This window comes from Hemitrygon akajei, chromosome 7, assembly GCF_048418815.1.
Source record: "Hemitrygon akajei chromosome 7, sHemAka1.3, whole genome shotgun sequence".
NCBI classification, from domain to species: Eukaryota; Metazoa; Chordata; class Chondrichthyes; order Myliobatiformes; family Dasyatidae; genus Hemitrygon; species Hemitrygon akajei.
Window position 1 is genome coordinate 181,868,380 of NC_133130.1, and position 18,491 is coordinate 181,886,870.

The window sequence follows — 18,491 nt, forward strand, 5'->3', positions numbered from 1 at the left end:
CTAGTCATTGTTGGAGGGAAAATGTTAAAATAACTGCTGGGAAGGACTGGCATAATGCAGCAATCAGCATTAGTTTGGAGGTCCAATTACAGAAAATTCTGTTTAGGGAGTCGTCCTTATTTTCCATTGGCCACTCAGCATGTAACATTTGGTTTTTAAAGCTTGTTGTTTGAAGGGAAGAATGTCCTGTAGTAGGAGGTCCCAGGGAAGTGTATGGCTGTGTTTAAGGAGAATGCGTATTGTGTGCCTTCAGGCTTCTGTACCTCCTTCCTGATGGTAACAATGAGGACAAGGCATGGCCTGGGTGATGGGGTTCCTTAATGATGGACACTGCCTTTTTGAGACGTCACTCCTTGTAGATGATCTGGATCCTACGGAGGCTACTGCTCATGATGGAACCGATTAAGTTTACATCTGTCTGCAGCTTACTTTGATCCTGTGCAGTAGCCCTGACCCCACCCCACCATCTTCATAACAAATGGTAATGCAGCCAATTAGAATGGAATATCTGTAGAAATTTTCAAGTGATTTTGGTGACATACCAAATCTTGTCAAATTTCTAATGCAGTATAGCCACTGTCATGCCTTCTTTGTTGCTGCATTGATTTAGGATGAAATCAAGCATTTGAGCCAGAGATTAGCACTTTAGCTTCTAAAGATATTTCATTCAAGTCCCAATTTAAATACCTCAGCACAAAATCTAGGCTGCCGGTGCTGAGGGAGTGCTGCATTGTAGCAGATGATGTCTTCAGGTGAGACTCGAAGTGAATTCCTGTCCAGCTGTCAGTGAGTTCTGATTGTCTTTGAAGATTGAGAAGTTGTCTTTGCAATTTTTATCATTCTGTACTTTAATATGTCATTGATGCTGAAGTGCTTCAGGGCATCCTGAGGTCATAAAGTGTACTTTAAGTTTAAATCTCTAAAGCATTATAGGGGATTGTCAGATGTTTGCTGTGTTTTCATGGCAATATCGCAACATGGAGCTCCTGTGCTTTAAGTTGTGTTCCTCCTACTAAAGTACCAAGATCTGCCACATCTTTGCTTAACATGTTTAGCATGTTGTTTTGATATATGTATAATGGTACCATTAACATTGCGACTGTTAACTTGATTGTAAAACAAAGTAGTCAATATTGTAACGTTGGAAATGGGTGAGCCAATCTGCACGCAACATTTCCACTAACAGCAATGAAACATAGAAAACCTGCAGCGCAATACAGGCCCTTCGGCCCACAAAGCTGTCCCTATCTTAGAACTACCTAGGCTTTACCCATAGCCTTCTTTTTTTAAAAAGACCCTATCGTTTCCGCCTCCACTGCTGCTGTCGGAAGCCCATTCCACTCACTCACCACTCTCTGCGTTTTAAAAACTTACCCCTGACATCTCCTCTGTACCTACTTCCAAGCACCTTAAAAGTACATCCTCTCGTGCTAGCCAATTCAGCCCTGGGAAAAAGCCTCGGACTCTCCATGGTTTTAATGTCAACTGAGAAGAATCAAAATGTGTTTTTTAATTTCTATATTCAAATGTTCATGTAGTGATCAACTTTCAGGCTTCACAACCCATGAGGGATGGACATAGATTAGGGATCTTGTGTGGGTTTGTCATATCTATTCAGGAGAAGAGACGGGCATAAGTACATGGAGTAGGACTCGCGTACACAGCTTTTAAAGTTGAACCCACTGAGCCAAAACTCAGAATCAGATCCAAGTATCAAGCCTATTATCTTTCATGGCTTTTAGGAATTAAGTATTTTTGTGAAAAAGTTTCTTGGTTTCCAAATTGCAAAAGAAGCTTAATACCATTTTCGGTCAGTCATTTGTGTTTTCTGCAGCAGCAGCAGCTAAAGAATGCTTCGGACCTTTAACCTCTAATGTATCAGTCTACAATAAGGAAATGAGAGAACAAGCTGACATTTGTCATGAACAATTACTTTAATCAAGTGTTAACTGAATTAAATCTGCTTGTCCATTGATAAAAATCTGTGGTAAAAATCTTCACTGGAATCCATGGCATTTTAAAGGGACAGTATTTCTCAGTTGTGGAATTAGGTTAATTCTTCAGTTTTTGAGAGACAGCACTAAGAAGCACATTGCTAAGCTTTTAATCTTTTATTTATGTTACAGATATGTCATCTTTCACAATACTTGGCCTTATATGGTAGTTCTCACATGATTTCATGGAACAGGAATTGCTAGTGGTGAATGCAAAACACGCTGTTTACCTGATTCAAGCTCATCAGGACTTGGGTCAGGTTTGGTTTTTCTATCACATGTATATTTTGATAAAACATTTGGTGTTGGGTCAGGGCATACTATGCTATCCCAGCTAAGCCTGTTATCCAGATCAAGATGGTAACACTCAACAGTAGATGTTTTGCCCTTAAACAAACCAAATACTGTAGCATATTTCAGATTGCTGTATTTATTTAGCGGGGGGGGGGTGGAAAATCCTCAGAACTAAGTCGTGTTTTATATATTTCCCTGAGCAGAACTGCAGGTCAATGGGTTTACATTACCTTCCCAACAGTAGAGATGAGTATTTGCCATTGACTTCAAAAGTGAGAGGTTAAAACCTTTCAGGGAAAAATGAAGGTGGCTGAATCTCCTTCCCCATGAAAGAGAGCCCTGCACTTACTTAGCACCTTTCACATTCTTGAGACATCTTTAAAGAGAAGACACAGAAGATGACAGAGGTTTTTAAATTGTGACTGGTAGATGTAGAGCTACCTGGACAGAAGGGACCCAAGTGAGGTCAGTGTTTCTATTAAAATTACAGGTTGACCTTCACTAATCCGGCACTATTGGGACCTGAAGAGTGCGGGATTAGTGAAAATGCCAAATTACAGAAGGATCACATTAAGTAATAGTTAACTGCCTCATCATACCTTTAAAATATCATGTAAATCAGTGCAAGTTAGATAATAATGAAATGGAAATATTAAATGAGTATCAAGTGAAATTTTAATAAAGTAATATACTGTACAGGCACAGATAAAATAAAGGGTACCGGTAAATGTACAGGAATTAATTTATACAGAAAAGTTGAGCACTTCTGCTTCTAAAATGAGACGTTTAATATACCTTCAGGCAAAGTTACGTGTCTGCAAGTGTGGGGTTGTCAGGATCATCAACATCTTCATCTTGAAAAATGAGTGAAGCTTCAGGAACTGGTGCTGAAACTGGCACAACGGTTTCTTCAAAAACTGTTGACGTTGGTGGCAGCACATCTGGGTGAGTAGAAGTTGATGGCACTGGATTTTGAAGTGTTAGCTCCCCTGTTGCACTTTTTCTAGCAATTTTTTTGAACATATCTTCCAAGGTAAACTGTTTCATATATTTTGGTCTCTCTCTGATTAGCTTATCCTGCAGAATATAAACACTCATTATTTCTTGCTCAGTTATAAAACATCCTTGTTCTAATCCTTTCAGCAATTCACCTGTCAACTTAATTAGCCTGTCAATAGAAAGTCTCTCTGCTACAACTTCCTCATCTTCATCACGTAAACTTTTACCAATGACCAGTAACTTACATCTGTGGGTTCCTGCGGCATTAGAGCAGCCTAGCAAAGTCACACGATCTCTCGATGCCTTATACCCTGTTGACGATTCTGCATCTGCTGTTGTTAGTGTTCTTCTTGGTGTACATCTCCAATACAGAGCAGTCTCATCAGCACTGTACACCTGCTTGGGACAATTTTTCATCGGAGACTAACTTGGCGAACTCACCAACGAACTCTGCTGTTGCTTCCTTGTCTAATGAACGTTTTTCACCACACACTGCATGAAACTGTAAGCCATGACACTGCTTGAACCAATGAAGCCAGCCTTCACTATAGTCACACTCATAATCTAATCCTAGTTCTTCTTGAAACACTTTTGCTTGTTCCTTCACCATACCTCCAGATAGTTCAACACCTTCACTTACACGAACATTAATGTTATCAGCACTTTATCTAGTTCCGAACTTCTTCCGTCTTTCATTGTTTTTCTTACGCACATCTGTTTCTTTGAGCCACTATCAGCAAAAAAAGTAGCAGTTTTTCTTTCTGTTTCTTTATATCGTACACTGTGGAAGAGCCAATGTTGTAACACTCGCACAAGCTTTTCACTGATACACCACTATCCAGTTATTTCAAGAGTTCAACCTTATCTTTGAAGGATAATGTGCGGTGTTTTTGCTTCACAGCACCAGATGCATTTCCTTTACTCACTGGGGCCATAATTGGGGCTAAAAAGAGCAAATGATGTTAATAAATGCAGGAAAACAAGCAGGAATCGCCTGTCTGTGCTTACACGAGTGCACCAACACGTGAACAGATCCAGTGCAACCAAAACAATGCGCAGCAGATTGATACGGTGGCCTGAGAAATTTGAAATTACAGTTGCACGGAAAGTTTGAAATCAGTACCAGATTATCGAAGGAACCAGATTACAGGTAGTTGGATTAGTGAAGGTCAACTTAATTAGTTGAAGAAATGGATGAGAGCTGAGGAAAAAAAACTTCACTCCAAAAGTATGAGGGTCTGGAACTCTACCATGGTTTGTCACAGCTGCAGAAAGGGAGGACTTCGTGGAGAGATTGCCTACTGAGTGGGTGTGTGTGGAAATTAGGAACAGGAAGAGAGCAATCATTCTAATGGGAGAATTCTATAGGCCCCCAATAGCCATTGGGACACTGAAAGCAGATAAATAAGCAGATTTTGGAAAGGTGCAAATAGCATATTTGTTCTTTTGGGTATTGTTATGATCCCAGCCCCCTCCCTTGTGAGAATCGCAAGAGCCCTAGTGAAGGGGGGGGGGGGTCAATGACCCAAGAGAGAGACGTGCGGAAGTTCGCGTTTCCATTGGGATGAAAAAAAAGGCGACATTGACTATTGTCTCATGGAGACCACGTGAAAAGCCCTCGGGCAAAGTGGGCTGGTTGAGAGAGAGATCGCATCACCTGCAACCTGATTGACACCTGCGATCCCGTGAAGAAGTATAAAGGAGGGTCTGAGGGGGGGACAACCCTCAGACGCACCAAGGAGACACCAAGGAAGCACGATACCGATTCCCGTGGGAGCGGGAAGCCATTTTGAAGGAAGCCACGTGCGTTAGATTCCGAATTTTGAATCTGTGGCTGGAACCAACGGAAGACCGCTTTTAACTAACAACGGGGAAGCCTGCTCCCCTGATTCCAAGGATTTGCTCCGTAAAGACAACGGGCAAGTGTTTATCCTTTCTCAACCATCTCTCTCTCTCTCCACAACGTGAAACCCCAGCGGTTCCCAAAAGGGAAAAGCCTGCAGACTTCTGAGTGACTCTTTATATTTCAATTGGACTCAATATTATCCCCTAGACAACGATAGAGCTTATTTCTGATTGATTATTACTATACCTGTGCTGTAGATTGAGTAGTGACGACTTATATTAACTGAATGTTTGTATTAACCTTACTTTTGTGCCCCTTTATAAATAAAAACGTTTTAAAATAGTACCATCAGACTTCAGCAGACATATCTATCTTTGCTGGTAAGTGACTCAGTTACGGAGTTCGTAACAGTATCTTCAACTACTTTAATATTGATTGACATCTCCTTAATGCAAGAGGTGTAGATGGGGTACAATTTGGTAGGTGTGTCCAGGAAGGATCCCTGACACACTGTGTGGACAGGCTGACTAGAGGAGGGGCCATACTAGATCTAGCACTAGCCAGTGACTAGGTCAGGTGACAGAACTTTTGATGGGTGAGCATTTTGGAGATAATGACAACTTTCAGATATTTAACATGGCTATGGACAAGGATAGGAGCAAATGAAGTGGGAAGTAATTTAATTGGGAGAAGGCTAATTACAATGGTATTCGGCAGGAACTTAGGAGCACAAATTGTGAACCGATGTTCTCAGGGAAATGCATAGCAGAAATGTAGGTGTTCCTTTGAGACTACATGCATGGGTTTCTGAATAGATTTGTCACTCTGAAACAGGGAAAAGATGGTAGAGTAAAGAAACCATGGTTGAAGAGAGAGTTGATCATTTAGTTAAGAGGAAAAAAGAAGAGTACTTAATGTTTAGGAAAAAAAATACACGAGAAGGCTTTGGCAAGTAAGATGGAAAACCCCCAATTATCCTGCATGAATGTAAAGAATAGAAGAATGATTAGAATGAAGAAGGACTGCCCAGGGGTAAAGGGGGAAATGTGCTGGGAGGCAGAGGAGGAAGGAAAAGACTTTAATGAATGCTTCAGTGTTCACCAGGGAGAGGACTTTGACAAATGTGAGGTCAACCTATAGACTAATGTGCTGTAGCATGTTGAGGTTAAGAAAGAGGTAGTATTGGAGCTTCTGAAAAACATTAAGATATCCAAGTCCTCCAGGACAGATAAGATATAACCAGGTTACTATGGGAAGTGAGAGAAGAAATTGCTGGGGCATTGATGATCATTTTTGCATCCTCACTGGCACCAAAGGCTGTGTGCTTAGCTTCCTGCGCGACTTACTCTATACTTATGACTGTGAGGTTAAGTACAGCGCTAATGCCATTTTTAAGTTTGCTGATGACACCATTGTTGTTGGCCAAATCAAAGGTGGTGAATCAGCAAATAGGAGGGAGATTGACAACCTGGCTGAGTGCTGCCACCACAACAACAACCTCTTACTCAATGTCAGCAAGACCAAGGAGCTGATTATTGACTTCAGTAGGAGGAAACCAGAGGTCCATGAGCCAGTTCTCTTTGGGGATCAGAGGTGAGGAGGGTCAACAACTTTAAATTCTTCAGTGTTATCATTTCAGAGGATCTGTCCAGACCACAGCACATGCCATTACAAAGAAAGCATGGCAGCATCTCTACTTTCTGAGCATGTCTCTAAAACTTTGACAAATTTCTGTAGATGAAGATGTAGATGTGTGGTGGAGAGTATATTGACTGGTTGCATTACAACTTGGTATGGAAACACCAATGCTTTTGACTGGGAAAGCCTACAAAAACTAACGGATACAGACCAGTCCATCATGGGTAAAGCCCTCCCCACCAGTAAGCACATCTACATGGAACACTGTCACAGGAAAGCAGCATCCATGATCAAGGACCCTCACCATCTAGGCCATGCTCCCTTCTTGCTGTGCCATCAGGAAGAAGGTACAAGAGCCTCAGGACCCCCACCACCAGTTTCAGGAACAGTTATTACCCCGACTGTCATGCTCTTGAACCAGAGAGGATAACTTTGCTCACCCCAACACTGAACCGTTCCCACAACCTGTGGATTCACTTTCAATAATACTTTTATCTCATGTTCTTGATATTTATTGCTTATTTATTGACTATTATTATTTTGTGTGTTTTATCATTTAGTGTTTGTACAGTTTGTTGTCCTTTGCACTTGGTTGTTTGTCTTATTGGGTGCAGTCTTTCATTGATTCTATTGTGCTTTTATGTATTTACTGTAAATACCCACAAGAAAATGAATATCAGGGTTGTATGTGGTGACATATATATACTCTGATAATAAATTTAGTTTGAACTTTGGAAGGATTGGAGGATGGCAAATGTCATTCAATTGTACAAGAAAGATAATGGGTATAATCTTGGGGATTATAGACCAGAGGGACTTGTATCAGTGGTGAGCAAACTATTGGAGAGGATTCTTAGGGACAGGATTTATGAGCATTTGGAGATGCATTATCTTATTAGAGATAGTCAGCATGGCTTTGTGAGGGGCAGATCATGCCTCACAAGACTAATTGGGTTTCTTGAGGAGGTGACAAAACAAACCATTGTAGGTGAGCAACAAACACAAAATGCTGGAGGAACTCAGCAGGCCAGGCAGCATCTATGGAAAAGAATATAGTCGATGTTTCAGGCCAAAACCCTTTGGCAGGACTGGAGAAAAAAAGCTGAGGAGTAGATCGGATTTCTTGTTATTGTATTCAGTGGCAGAAATGACCTACTCCTGCTCTTGTTTCTTATGTTCTAAGACACATTCCAACAAGCCAGATAAATAGAAATAGAGAGAGGCTAGGGAAGTGCTGAGTATCCTGGAGGACTGTCACATTTAGTGTTTCAGATGCATTGTAGTACACTAAGTGTTAACCAGTCACTCCCTTTACAAATCCTGATAAATTGCCTGCACTTTTGGACCACTGACTATAGTCCTTCATCTTGTCTTAGCCCACTCTGATACCAGTTACTGCCTGTGTCAATCCATTGTGCTATTGCCTGGATTAAACTCTTCAATTCTCCTGACCATCGGAGCTTTTTTTTCCAATCCAGTGAAGACACAAGGAGACACATTGTCAATACTGGATTGAAAATGTCTTGCAGTCAGGGTGAATTATGGTACCCATCAGCTGCTCATCCACATCCAGTCTGAACCTTAGCTTGGTTAAATTAATCAAAGACTACTTGTTAATCATCCAGTATTTTTATTTCTCAGCTTTCTGGTGGTGTCCTTTAAAATGCCCAAGTACTATATGTATGTGTTACATCATATTTAAAACATCAAACTATGTGACCTGATGAAGGGTCTCGGCCTGAAACGTTGACTGTTCGTTTCCACGGATGCTGCCCGACCTGCTGAGTTCCTCCAGTTTGTTGTATGTGTTGCTTTGACCACAGCATCTGCAGTGTACTTTGTGTGTCCTGACTTTGTCTGCTGTAAATCAACATGAATTAATTCCCCTGCAACTGTCAAATCAAGCAAATATTGCAGTTATTCTGGAACTTTAATTTTGTTTCTTTTTCTTTCTTCTAAAACCGAAAAACAGAAAACATTGGAAATGCTATTTAATTCGAGTGAAAGCAAAAGTTATACAAAAAAACCTGCCAATATGTGTATTAGGTGTGCGATTGGCCAAAGTTAATGACACGGGTTAAAATCTATCTCCCTGAAGCTTTTGTAAAGACCAATCCATTTACGCATCTGCTCTGTACTTACTAACATGCCTAGAATGGTGATGCATTGAGATATAACATCAGATAAGAAAAAAAGCACTGTTCAGTTGAAACACTGCTTAATGTTACTGACAGTGTAGGCCATTGTATTCTAGTTGTAAATAAAGGCAATTTTGATGGTTTCCTGGAACCTCAATCAGCTTCCCTTGTGAATAAATTAACTGATTCAAGACACTTACAGAATCGTTTTATAGAATAAAAGGCTACAGTGCAAGCTGGAATGTCATGAAGGAAAATTCAGATTTTCTGTTTGGAATTATTGATACATATATAGGATTTTGTTTTGGGTGTTGAACTATTCGAGGGGAGAAAAATATAAGGGATATTGGGGAATATTTGGTAAACTGGCATTTGTTTATTTCTTCTTCCAAAGAGTAGACATAGCCATGATGGATTGAATTCTGTCCTGTGATCCTTGTGATCTTGTATTACCTTTTTATTCAATTTTCTGCTGTATGATGAGCAACGTGCTGTGGCCTAACTGATGACTGAAATTGGCCTCAACACCATTAGTTTATAACACAGCTCCTGCCTGAAACATGCATCACATGGAGGTTTGATACAAATTGGATTGAGTTGTGATGGCCCATGAAACTGGATAGCTGATCAACACTCTTAAGGTCAAATCTTGTTTGCAGCCCAGGCAAAGAAGAATGTCCTGCTTCTCTTATAAATGACAATCTTGAAGCCACTGAGCATGAACACAGGCCTCTGAAGAAACAAACCGAAAACTGGATTGAGAACCTGTTGAATGCCTGCATAGTAACAATTCACTTTGTCCTTCAAGTCTGACAGCTAGCTGTGTGGACCTTTTTAGTGTAAGTCAAACTCATTGAAAAGTGTCCTAACTATACTCTTCACCTAGTGTTTTTCATTGTAGTTGCAAATAGGAATGCTGCTTTGAACCATAGATCCTGAAAGTAAGTCTTGTTGTCACCTAATTGTTTATTTCTGGTAGGAGTAAGTAGTTAGTAGATAGGACCCCTACCTGATTTCCTGCTCTTCTCCACCCATCTTAAGAACTAAGAGCAATAACAGTCTATCCACGGAGACCAGTTTAACACAGTCAGACCAAGGGATCTACACTCAGTAGCCACTTTATTAGGTACAGCAGTAGAACTAAGTCTGGTCTTGTGCTGTTGTAGCCCATCCACTTGAAGGTTCAACGTGTTGTGTGTTCAGAGATGCTCTTCAGTTTGAACTGGTCTGGCTATTCTCTTCTGACCTCTCTCATTAACAAGGTGTTTTCACCCAGAGAACTAACTGGATTTTTTTTGTTTTACACCATTTTCTGTAAACTCGAGAGATGGTTGTGCACGAAAATTCCAAGAAATCAGTAGTTTCTGAGATAGTCAAACCACTCTATCTGGCACCAGCTATCATTCCACGGTCAAAGTCACATAGATCACATTTCTTCCCCAATATGATGTTTGGCCTGAACAACTGAACCTCTTGGCCATGTCTGCATGCTTTTATGCATTGAGGTGCAGCTGCATGATTGGCTGATCAGATATTTGCATTAACAAACAGGTGTACAGGTATGCCTAATAAAGTAGCCACGGAGTGTGTATGGCCTTAATGATATGTGTGGCTCTATAACCAAGAGGGAAAAGGAGTGGGAAAGCTCAGCTCTGAAGTCCCAGAGGAACTTCCCCAGGTTCCTGCTGAAAGGAGATCACTGGAGCCCTGAAGACCCACAACAGACAGCTGCCATTTTCCCTTTTGCAAGCTGTAGCAGAGAACTGGGAAAAACACCAGGAATTTCTGGATTTTATCTTTTATGAGCACACTCCAGTGCCAACACACACAGCCAGAAGTTCATTTTTAAGGTTGGGATGTGAATGTGAGGCCCACCCACTGTCAGTTAATTGTAACAGATCCCATGACACTGTTCTGAAGAAAGTGTGAGCAGCTGGCAGAATCTTGTCCCTAGTCTCATCGACTAACCAAAACAGAGTCTATGGGATCTTACTGCCATTTTCCCTTATTGGGACAATGATTTCCCTTCAGTAATACTAACACTGTTTGGACTGGCACGAGGCAATGAAAGGCGCCACAGAAATGCTGGTGTTTTCTACAGAGCCATGCTCGCAGGCAGTGGTCGTGCGGGGAACGCGTCATTTTACACAAGTGGGATTGATAAAATCCGATTTTTGAGTTACAGAGGAATGAAGGGACGAGGCTGTGGTGACTCCACGGCGGCGGTATACTGCAGACAGTTTGACTCACATCTGGTGTGCCTTGACAATAAAATGCAAATCCAAGAGCGTGTTGCCGCACGGTGAGGGAGGGCGATACTCGCCACTGAGGATTTCTCGAGGGCTGCGGAGGAAGGAAGCTTTGTTACAGCATCCTGTCATATATCGATGAGAAAATAAAACCAAAGGGGAGTTTCCCAGTCTGTCCACGTCTGCAAGCCCCCCCCCCCCATTATCTGAGTGTGTTGCAGAGACAGCATGTGAAAGGTCCACTGTTTACAATACCACGAGACGGAAGAAATGGAGACGAAATCGTTGTTTAATCTTCAAAAAGCCCTCGCACAGCCCGTCAAAGTCTGCATGCTTGACCTGCTGGACGATGCGGTAAGTCAGATGCCAAGATGTAGCCTTTGGCATTCGTTTGAAATTGGTCACCCGCTGTGCAGCACCGCCCAGTGCAAACCTGCCCCGTGAGGGACAGAGGAGAGGCGGGCAGGCTTGGAGCAGTCCTCCTTTCGAGTTTATTTACTGATCGCTGCAAATCGGTGAGGGAGGGTGTGGATTTCGCGAGGAAAAAATGAGCTGATCTCTACAATAAATAGCGCTGAACAGTTTACTTAACACTTGCTCGCTTCGGTGGACCACGCGGTAGTTTACACATTTTTGCAGTCAAATGAGGATTTACATAAAACTAAATAAATGCAGATACCAGAAATCTGAAGTGAAACATGAAATGCAGGAAATAGTGGGTCAGGTAGTATATTTCCACTTTGGCACGCTCTTGGTCCATGGAAGCTGCCTGACCCACTCAGTATTACTAGAATCTCTTTTGTTTAAGGACTTGTCTAATCGCCATTCAGGCAGGAACTACGGTGACATCAGAGCAAAAGTTATTCATCATGATTATACTGTGTTTGATTTTCTTTGAGGTGCCTTGGGGGCATTTATTGTGTTAAAGGTGCTGCAGAAATAAGCCGCGGTAAATTCTATCACTCTGCAGAAGGTGAACTTTTCTGGGAGACTGCTGCCTGTATTTCTTGAGCACTGCCCTGTTTAGTCCTTGTGAACCATTGTCTGGCTTTCAGCCTAACAGTTAAAAGGAAGAGTAAGTATTGCCCTCCTTCCCCTGCCCTTTATAAACTGACCACTAAAGCAATGAGGAACCACTCAAACTATTGTTGTTTGAGCACCTCACTACCATAGTTCCACTAGAAAGGAATGAACTCCTCCTGGTTCCTGGGATTTTTAACCCTTCCTAAACTTTGCCAACTCTCCCACTTAAAACCAACCTGTTTCAACAAGTCTTTGGTCACCTGCTTACCTGCCCCATCTGAACACAGCCACGGTGTGTACACATACATGCAAAACTGGTTCTCCCAGCAGATAAAATGTGAGCTAAAAGTTAGTTGGCAACATTTCTTCAGTGGCAATATCCCTCGGGGCACAGCTCTCTGTTGAAGATGGAATATCCATGCATGCATACAGTTGTTTTTGACAGGGGAATGAAGAAACATGGCAGTTCCACTGATTTAAAACTAGTTAAAAATAAGCCATTTAGCCTAATGAGCCTGTGCCAAATGTTCCCTAGAAATTTATTCAGGACAGTGTTTCTGTGACTTGCATCAGAGTCTTTGCTGTAATTCCATGCAAGGTTTTATTTTATTCATAAAGAATGCAATATTGTATCAACAATAAATCTGTTACCTCCTGACTTTGCCACACATCAGGTGATAGAGAAAAAATGCCTCCAATGCAGGAGTATTGTTTTCCCCTGTCAATGCTCGCCCCATGAAGAACAGATTACATTCAGAATCGGGTCCTAAAATGCTGCAGGCTCCTGCGTCTCCTCTCTGGTAGGGCATGTGGGTGATGGGGGCCCTTTGTGATGGATGCTGCCTTTTTTGAGGCATCACCTTTTGAAGATGTCCTCAATGCTAGGCTAGAAGGATTTTCAGGTCACTCAACACCCAATCCTCTTCTCATTCAGTGACACTGTCTTTATGCCAACTGATAGGGTGGTTAGCTCTGTGGTAAAGAGTTTATTTGAAGTCACACAGCTCATGCAAGGAGGAGCATTATTTTGTCATGTGTTAACCAATAATTTAACTTCGGTGTTTCAGGATTCACAGATAGATGTGTTGACTATTGTCACAATCTGTATATTATATATTATACACTAAGTGCTGCTGATATTAAAATCGTCACACATGTGATTTCATGTTATAGTTTATCTTGTCAGCTTGCTTGCTGCACCCCTTTACTATTTTCTTCAGTGAACGTTCTCCAGCTAACTCCTCAAGAAAAAAATAAATCCCAGAGTACAGGGTAGTTTGACTTTGTAGAATCCATCCGATCGAATTTTGTCCTGGCACAAACCAGTAAGAAGGTGCCAATGAAAACGAAGCTTCTGTAAGTGAATCGACTTCATAAGCCCTTCAGTCTGGCATTTATTCAGCCAAAACACAATACCTGCAGGTAAAGCAGCCCCTCATATTCGCCCCTCTCCTGTCCTTCAGTTAATGTTCCAGTTTTTCCTCATTTATTTAGAGATACAAAGAGTGGCACCAACCAGTAATCCATTTACACTAGCATAATCACAGGGCAATTTACAATGACCAATTAACCTACTAACCGGTATGTCTTCTGACTGTGGGAGGAAACCAGAGCACCTGGAGGAAACCCATGTGGTTGCTGTGAGGATGAACAAATTCATTACAGACTGCACCAGAACTGAACAACGAACTTCAACGCCCTGAGCTATAATAACATCATGCTAACTGCATTGCTAATGTGGCATCTCTTCTATCTTTTTACACCCATTCCACAAATAGAATTCCTGTTCCTCCTCCGTTTCCTGTCTCTGTCTTCTGCTGAGTGGCATATACTGACTTGCACTATTGCTGTATTGAAATTGGTTTATTATTCTCACTCTTGTTGAGATACAGTGAATTGCTTCCCTTGCATGCTGTTTATACAGATCAAATACACAGTGCGTTGAGGCAGGAAAAGGTAGAAGAATAACAAAAGTTCAAAGTAAGCTTATTATCAAAGCACATACATATCACCATATACAACCCGAGATTCCTCTTCTTGTGAGCATCCACAGTAAATCCTAGGAACACACTCCATGAAAGACTGCACCCAACAGGACGGATAAACACCAATGAGCAAAAGACAACAATGTGTGAGTGCTAGATCAATAAATAAGCGACTAGTAAGTAAGCAAGCTATAAATATCGAGAACATGAGATGAAAAGTCCTTGAAAGTGAGTCCATTGGTTGTGGGAACAGCTCAGTAATGTGGCAAGTGAGGTTGGGTGAAGTTATCCCCTCTGGTTCAAGAGCTTAATAGTTGAGGGCTTATAACTGTACCTCAACCTGGTAGTGTGAGTTCTGAGGCTCCTGTACTGTCTTCCTGATGGCAGCAGAGAGAAGAGAGAATGGCCTGGGTGATGGGGATTCTTGCAACAGCACTCTATGTAGATGTGTTCAATAGTGGGGAGGGCTTTACCCATGATGGGCTAAGTTGTATGCACTAATTTTTGTAGAATTTTCTGCTGAAGGGCATTGGTGTTTCCATATCAGACCATGATTAAAAAAGAACAGTCAATATACTCTCCACCACACATTTATAGAAGTTTGTCAATTTTAGATGTCATTCCGAATTTTCGCAACCTTCTGAGGAAGTAGAAGCGCTGCTGTGCTGCCTTCATAATTGTACTTGTGTGCTGGGCCCAGATCTTCTGAAATAATAAGACTGAGGAATTTAAAGTTACTGACCCTGTCCACCTGATGAGATCCCCTGATGAGATTTCTAGTTTCCTCCTCCTGAAGTCAATGATCAGCTCCTAGGTTTTGCTGACAATGAGGGGGAGGTTGTTGTTGTGGCACCACTTAGCCAGAGTTTCAATCTCAATGTTGATTTGTCACCACTGTTGAATTGGTGTCATCAGCAAATTTAAATACGACTGTACAGTCATCATTCTAAACTGAGTAGAGTAGGGGGTCTAAGCACACAGCCTTGCACTGCACCTCTGCTAATGGAGATGGTGGAGATGTTGGTGCCAATCCCAACGGACTGGGGACTGTAAGGCAGGAAATTGAGGATCCAGTTGCACTAAGGAGATATTGAGGTCAGGGTTTTGAAGCTTGTTGATTAGTTTTGAGGGGATGGTGGAATTGAATGCCAAGCTGTAGACAATAAAGAGCATCCTGATGTGTGCATCTTTGCTGTCCGGATGTTGAGTGAAGAGCTAATCAAATGCCATCTGCTGTGGACTTCTTGTGATGAAGGGCAAATTGGAGTGGATTCAAGCCACTTCTCAGGCAGGATTTAGTATGTTTTGTCATCAACCTCTCAAAACACTTCTTCACTTGGATGTAAGTGCTACTGTACAATAAAATGCAGGTAAATTATAACAGCTACAGAAAAAGTGCAGTGCTACTGGACAACAAAGTGCAGGATCATAACACCTTGTGAGATTAAGAGATTATCTTATACTACAGACCTATTTAATAGTCTAACAGTGTGGAAGGTGTACTTGAACCTGGTGGTATGTGCTTTCAGGCTTTTGTATCTTTGACCCAATGGAAGAGGGGAGTTCACAGTTATTTCTTTGGGGTGGGGGGGGGGAATCTTTGATTATATTTGCTGATTTACTGAGGCAGTGATAAGTATAGACAGTGTCCATGGAGGGGAGGCTAGTTTGCATGATGTGTACAATTCTCTGTGGTTTCTCCTGGTCACATGCAGAGTAGTTGCCATACCACACTGTTATGCATCCAGATAGGATGCTTTCTACTGAACATTGTGGACTTGATGGTTCAGAGTTGTGTGGTGATACTTGCAACCTGCTCTTAGCGCATCCTTAGGTTGTGTTATCCGTTAACACAAATAACACATTTATTTCACTGTATGTTTTGATGTACATCTGATAAATAAACTAACCTAAATCTGAATCTATGGTGCATCAATAAAAATTGATAAAGAGTTGATAGCGACATGCCAAATTTCTTCAGCCTCCTGAGGAGGCAGAGGGATTGGTGAGCTTCTTAGCCATGGACAAGCAGCTGTTGATGTTCTCTGCTAGGAACTTGAAGCTCACACCATTGACGTAGACAGAAGCATGTGCACTGCCCCTTCCTCCCCCCCCCACCCCAAAAGAAAAGATAACCAGCTCTTTGGCTTTGCTAACACTGAGGGAAGTGTTCTCATGACATGTTTAATTCTGTCTGCTTCTTTGCAAACTGGCTTAAGTAAGCAATTTCCAAACGAAGTGCCTGGCCATACAGAAACACAAGTGTAAATATTTTTCAAAGCATCTCCAATGGGGATGGCTGGCATAAATGTTGAAAGGATGTGTGAGATTTCCAAGGAAATGAATGTTAACAGAACTCAACGGAGGAACTTTTGATGTTTTAGAAAAAAGATTTTTTTTATTCTCATCTCTTCAGTGTATTCTCTTAGACAGGAACAGAATGCAGTGGTAGGATTAGCATGCTCATTCAAGCACACAACCATTCTGCCTAACCACTGGGCTAGTCCTACAATGCATAAAGAAGCTCTTGCAGTGAGAGGTTCCCTCAACTTATACAAGAATATTAGTGATTATCAGCCCAGTATTCTGGACCAGAATTGCCTTTCCTTTATTGGGACTGAACAGAAGGGGTTTGAACTTTCAGCTGTTGGTTTAGGAACCAGAAGGCAATTAGAGATTATATAATAAGATGGGAGTAGTGGATAATTTGTTCAGTTGAATGTTATTTTGATCTTTTTGCCCTGGAAGCCTATTAGCAGATAGCAGAAAGGACATTTCATGTGAATATGATGGAAAAAGAAAAGGAGAGAACATCATTAGAAGTCAGTTCATTCTGGGTAGCATGTTTATACTCTGTTATCAAGGGGATTTTCCAGTTACAACAGATTTGAATGTGCCATTGGTCTGCGTGGGTTTTAATTTCCAGTCTATCTACAGTATACCTGTTATGACTGCACCGTAGTAATAGTGATATCGAAAACTGCTTTTGGCACCATTGTCTAAATTTAAGCTTTTTTTTCCCTTTTGGCACATGTCTCTTCTAAAGAAATGCTGCTTACCGGCAGGTCTTTTTTCCATTTGTGAGGTAAGTGCCGGTAAAAGATGAACATCTGAATAGAGGCAGGGAGCAGAATTGATGAATGAGAGGAAGGCTGGAATTCTACAGACATAGTGGGGATGGAAGAGCAGCCAGAAGTTTGTTTGAACCGCAGGTACTTCTGAACTGAGAAAAGCGATTTGTTAAAAGGATGTAATGAAAGCCTGGGCTGGAATATTCTGATGTCAACTCCAGGTGGGGAGAGGTCACAAGCTTGTGAATAGGAGAGAAAACGAATGCAAGAGTGAAGGTGAGAAGCACTGTACTCTGTTTGGATAAACGGCATTGGGTCCTTTGTCTTTCATACCCCTGAATGCTGGGAGATGTCCAAAGATACAGCTTTTCAATGGCTTGGCCACCAGACAGAAGAGGAGAATTCCTTCCCTTGAAGCATAGTGAATCTTTGGAATTCTTTAGAGGAATGTGATGTTGAATCATGAGGCATAATCAAGGATTAGATAATTAGATTCTAGGAGAATAAGGTGTTATGAGAATCAGCCATGAGAATGAATTTAAAGTGAAATGTCTGTTCAGCCACGGTCTTATTGAATCGCAGAGTTGGCTCGAGGAGCTGCCCAGTCAACTTCTACTCTTAGATGGCCCCAGAACACCACACCTGACCTGCAGCAACCTAAACAGTCAAATGTTGCAGGCTTCACCACTGGAGCTTCTTCAGACTGAATTTGTCACCAAGCCAAATAAGGTGAAATTAGGCTGGATTAATTTTAAAGAGAATCTTAAAGGAGGAGAGAGCGAGAGAGAAGTTTGGTGATGAAATTCCAGAGCTGCAGGTTCAGATTGCAGGAGGTACTGCTGACAGCACTGAGTGATGAGATCTGGACAGTAAGAATGCAGAGTTGTTTCCCAAGAAAGGGCTGTTTCTCTGAATAAGTCATAAATAAAATATGTTATACCAAAGGCATTGTAAAGAATGATAGGTGTGTTGAAGCCCTAAATAGCACACATTGTGCCAAAAGATCATGACTAATGTGCTAAATCAGGGAATTCCAGCGTTTTGACCCAACTAGAAAGAAATAGTTATGCATTCCTTAGCATGCATCACCAAGAAGTGGATTTTGTAAACAAATGTACAACATTGCCGCCTTAATGTGGCACTGTCTTCTTTTTTTAAAAAAAGACATGACTCCATTTGTTTTAACAAGCTTATCCAATTAACTAACAATCCAAACTGATAAAGTTTTAGATTCAATTCCTGATGTGTGCTGTT

At 41.5% G+C, this 18,491-nt stretch overlaps 1 protein-coding gene across 2 annotated transcripts in view; it reads left to right on the forward strand.

The window, feature by feature from the left end:
• Positions 1–18,491, forward strand: part of LOC140731255 (ral guanine nucleotide dissociation stimulator-like) — a 147,771-nt gene that overhangs the window by 37,117 nt on the left and 92,163 nt on the right. The window contains exon 1 of one of the 2 annotated variants that reach the window (XM_073052802.1): positions 11,340–11,512. The exons of the other annotated variant lie outside the window; for it this stretch is intronic. Within the exon in view, the coding sequence (XP_072908903.1) occupies positions 11,429–11,512 (84 nt within the window). The 5' untranslated portion in view covers positions 11,340–11,428. Of the gene's footprint in view, positions 1–11,339; positions 11,513–18,491 lie in introns of those variants that run through there. 2 annotated transcript variants of the gene reach the window in all.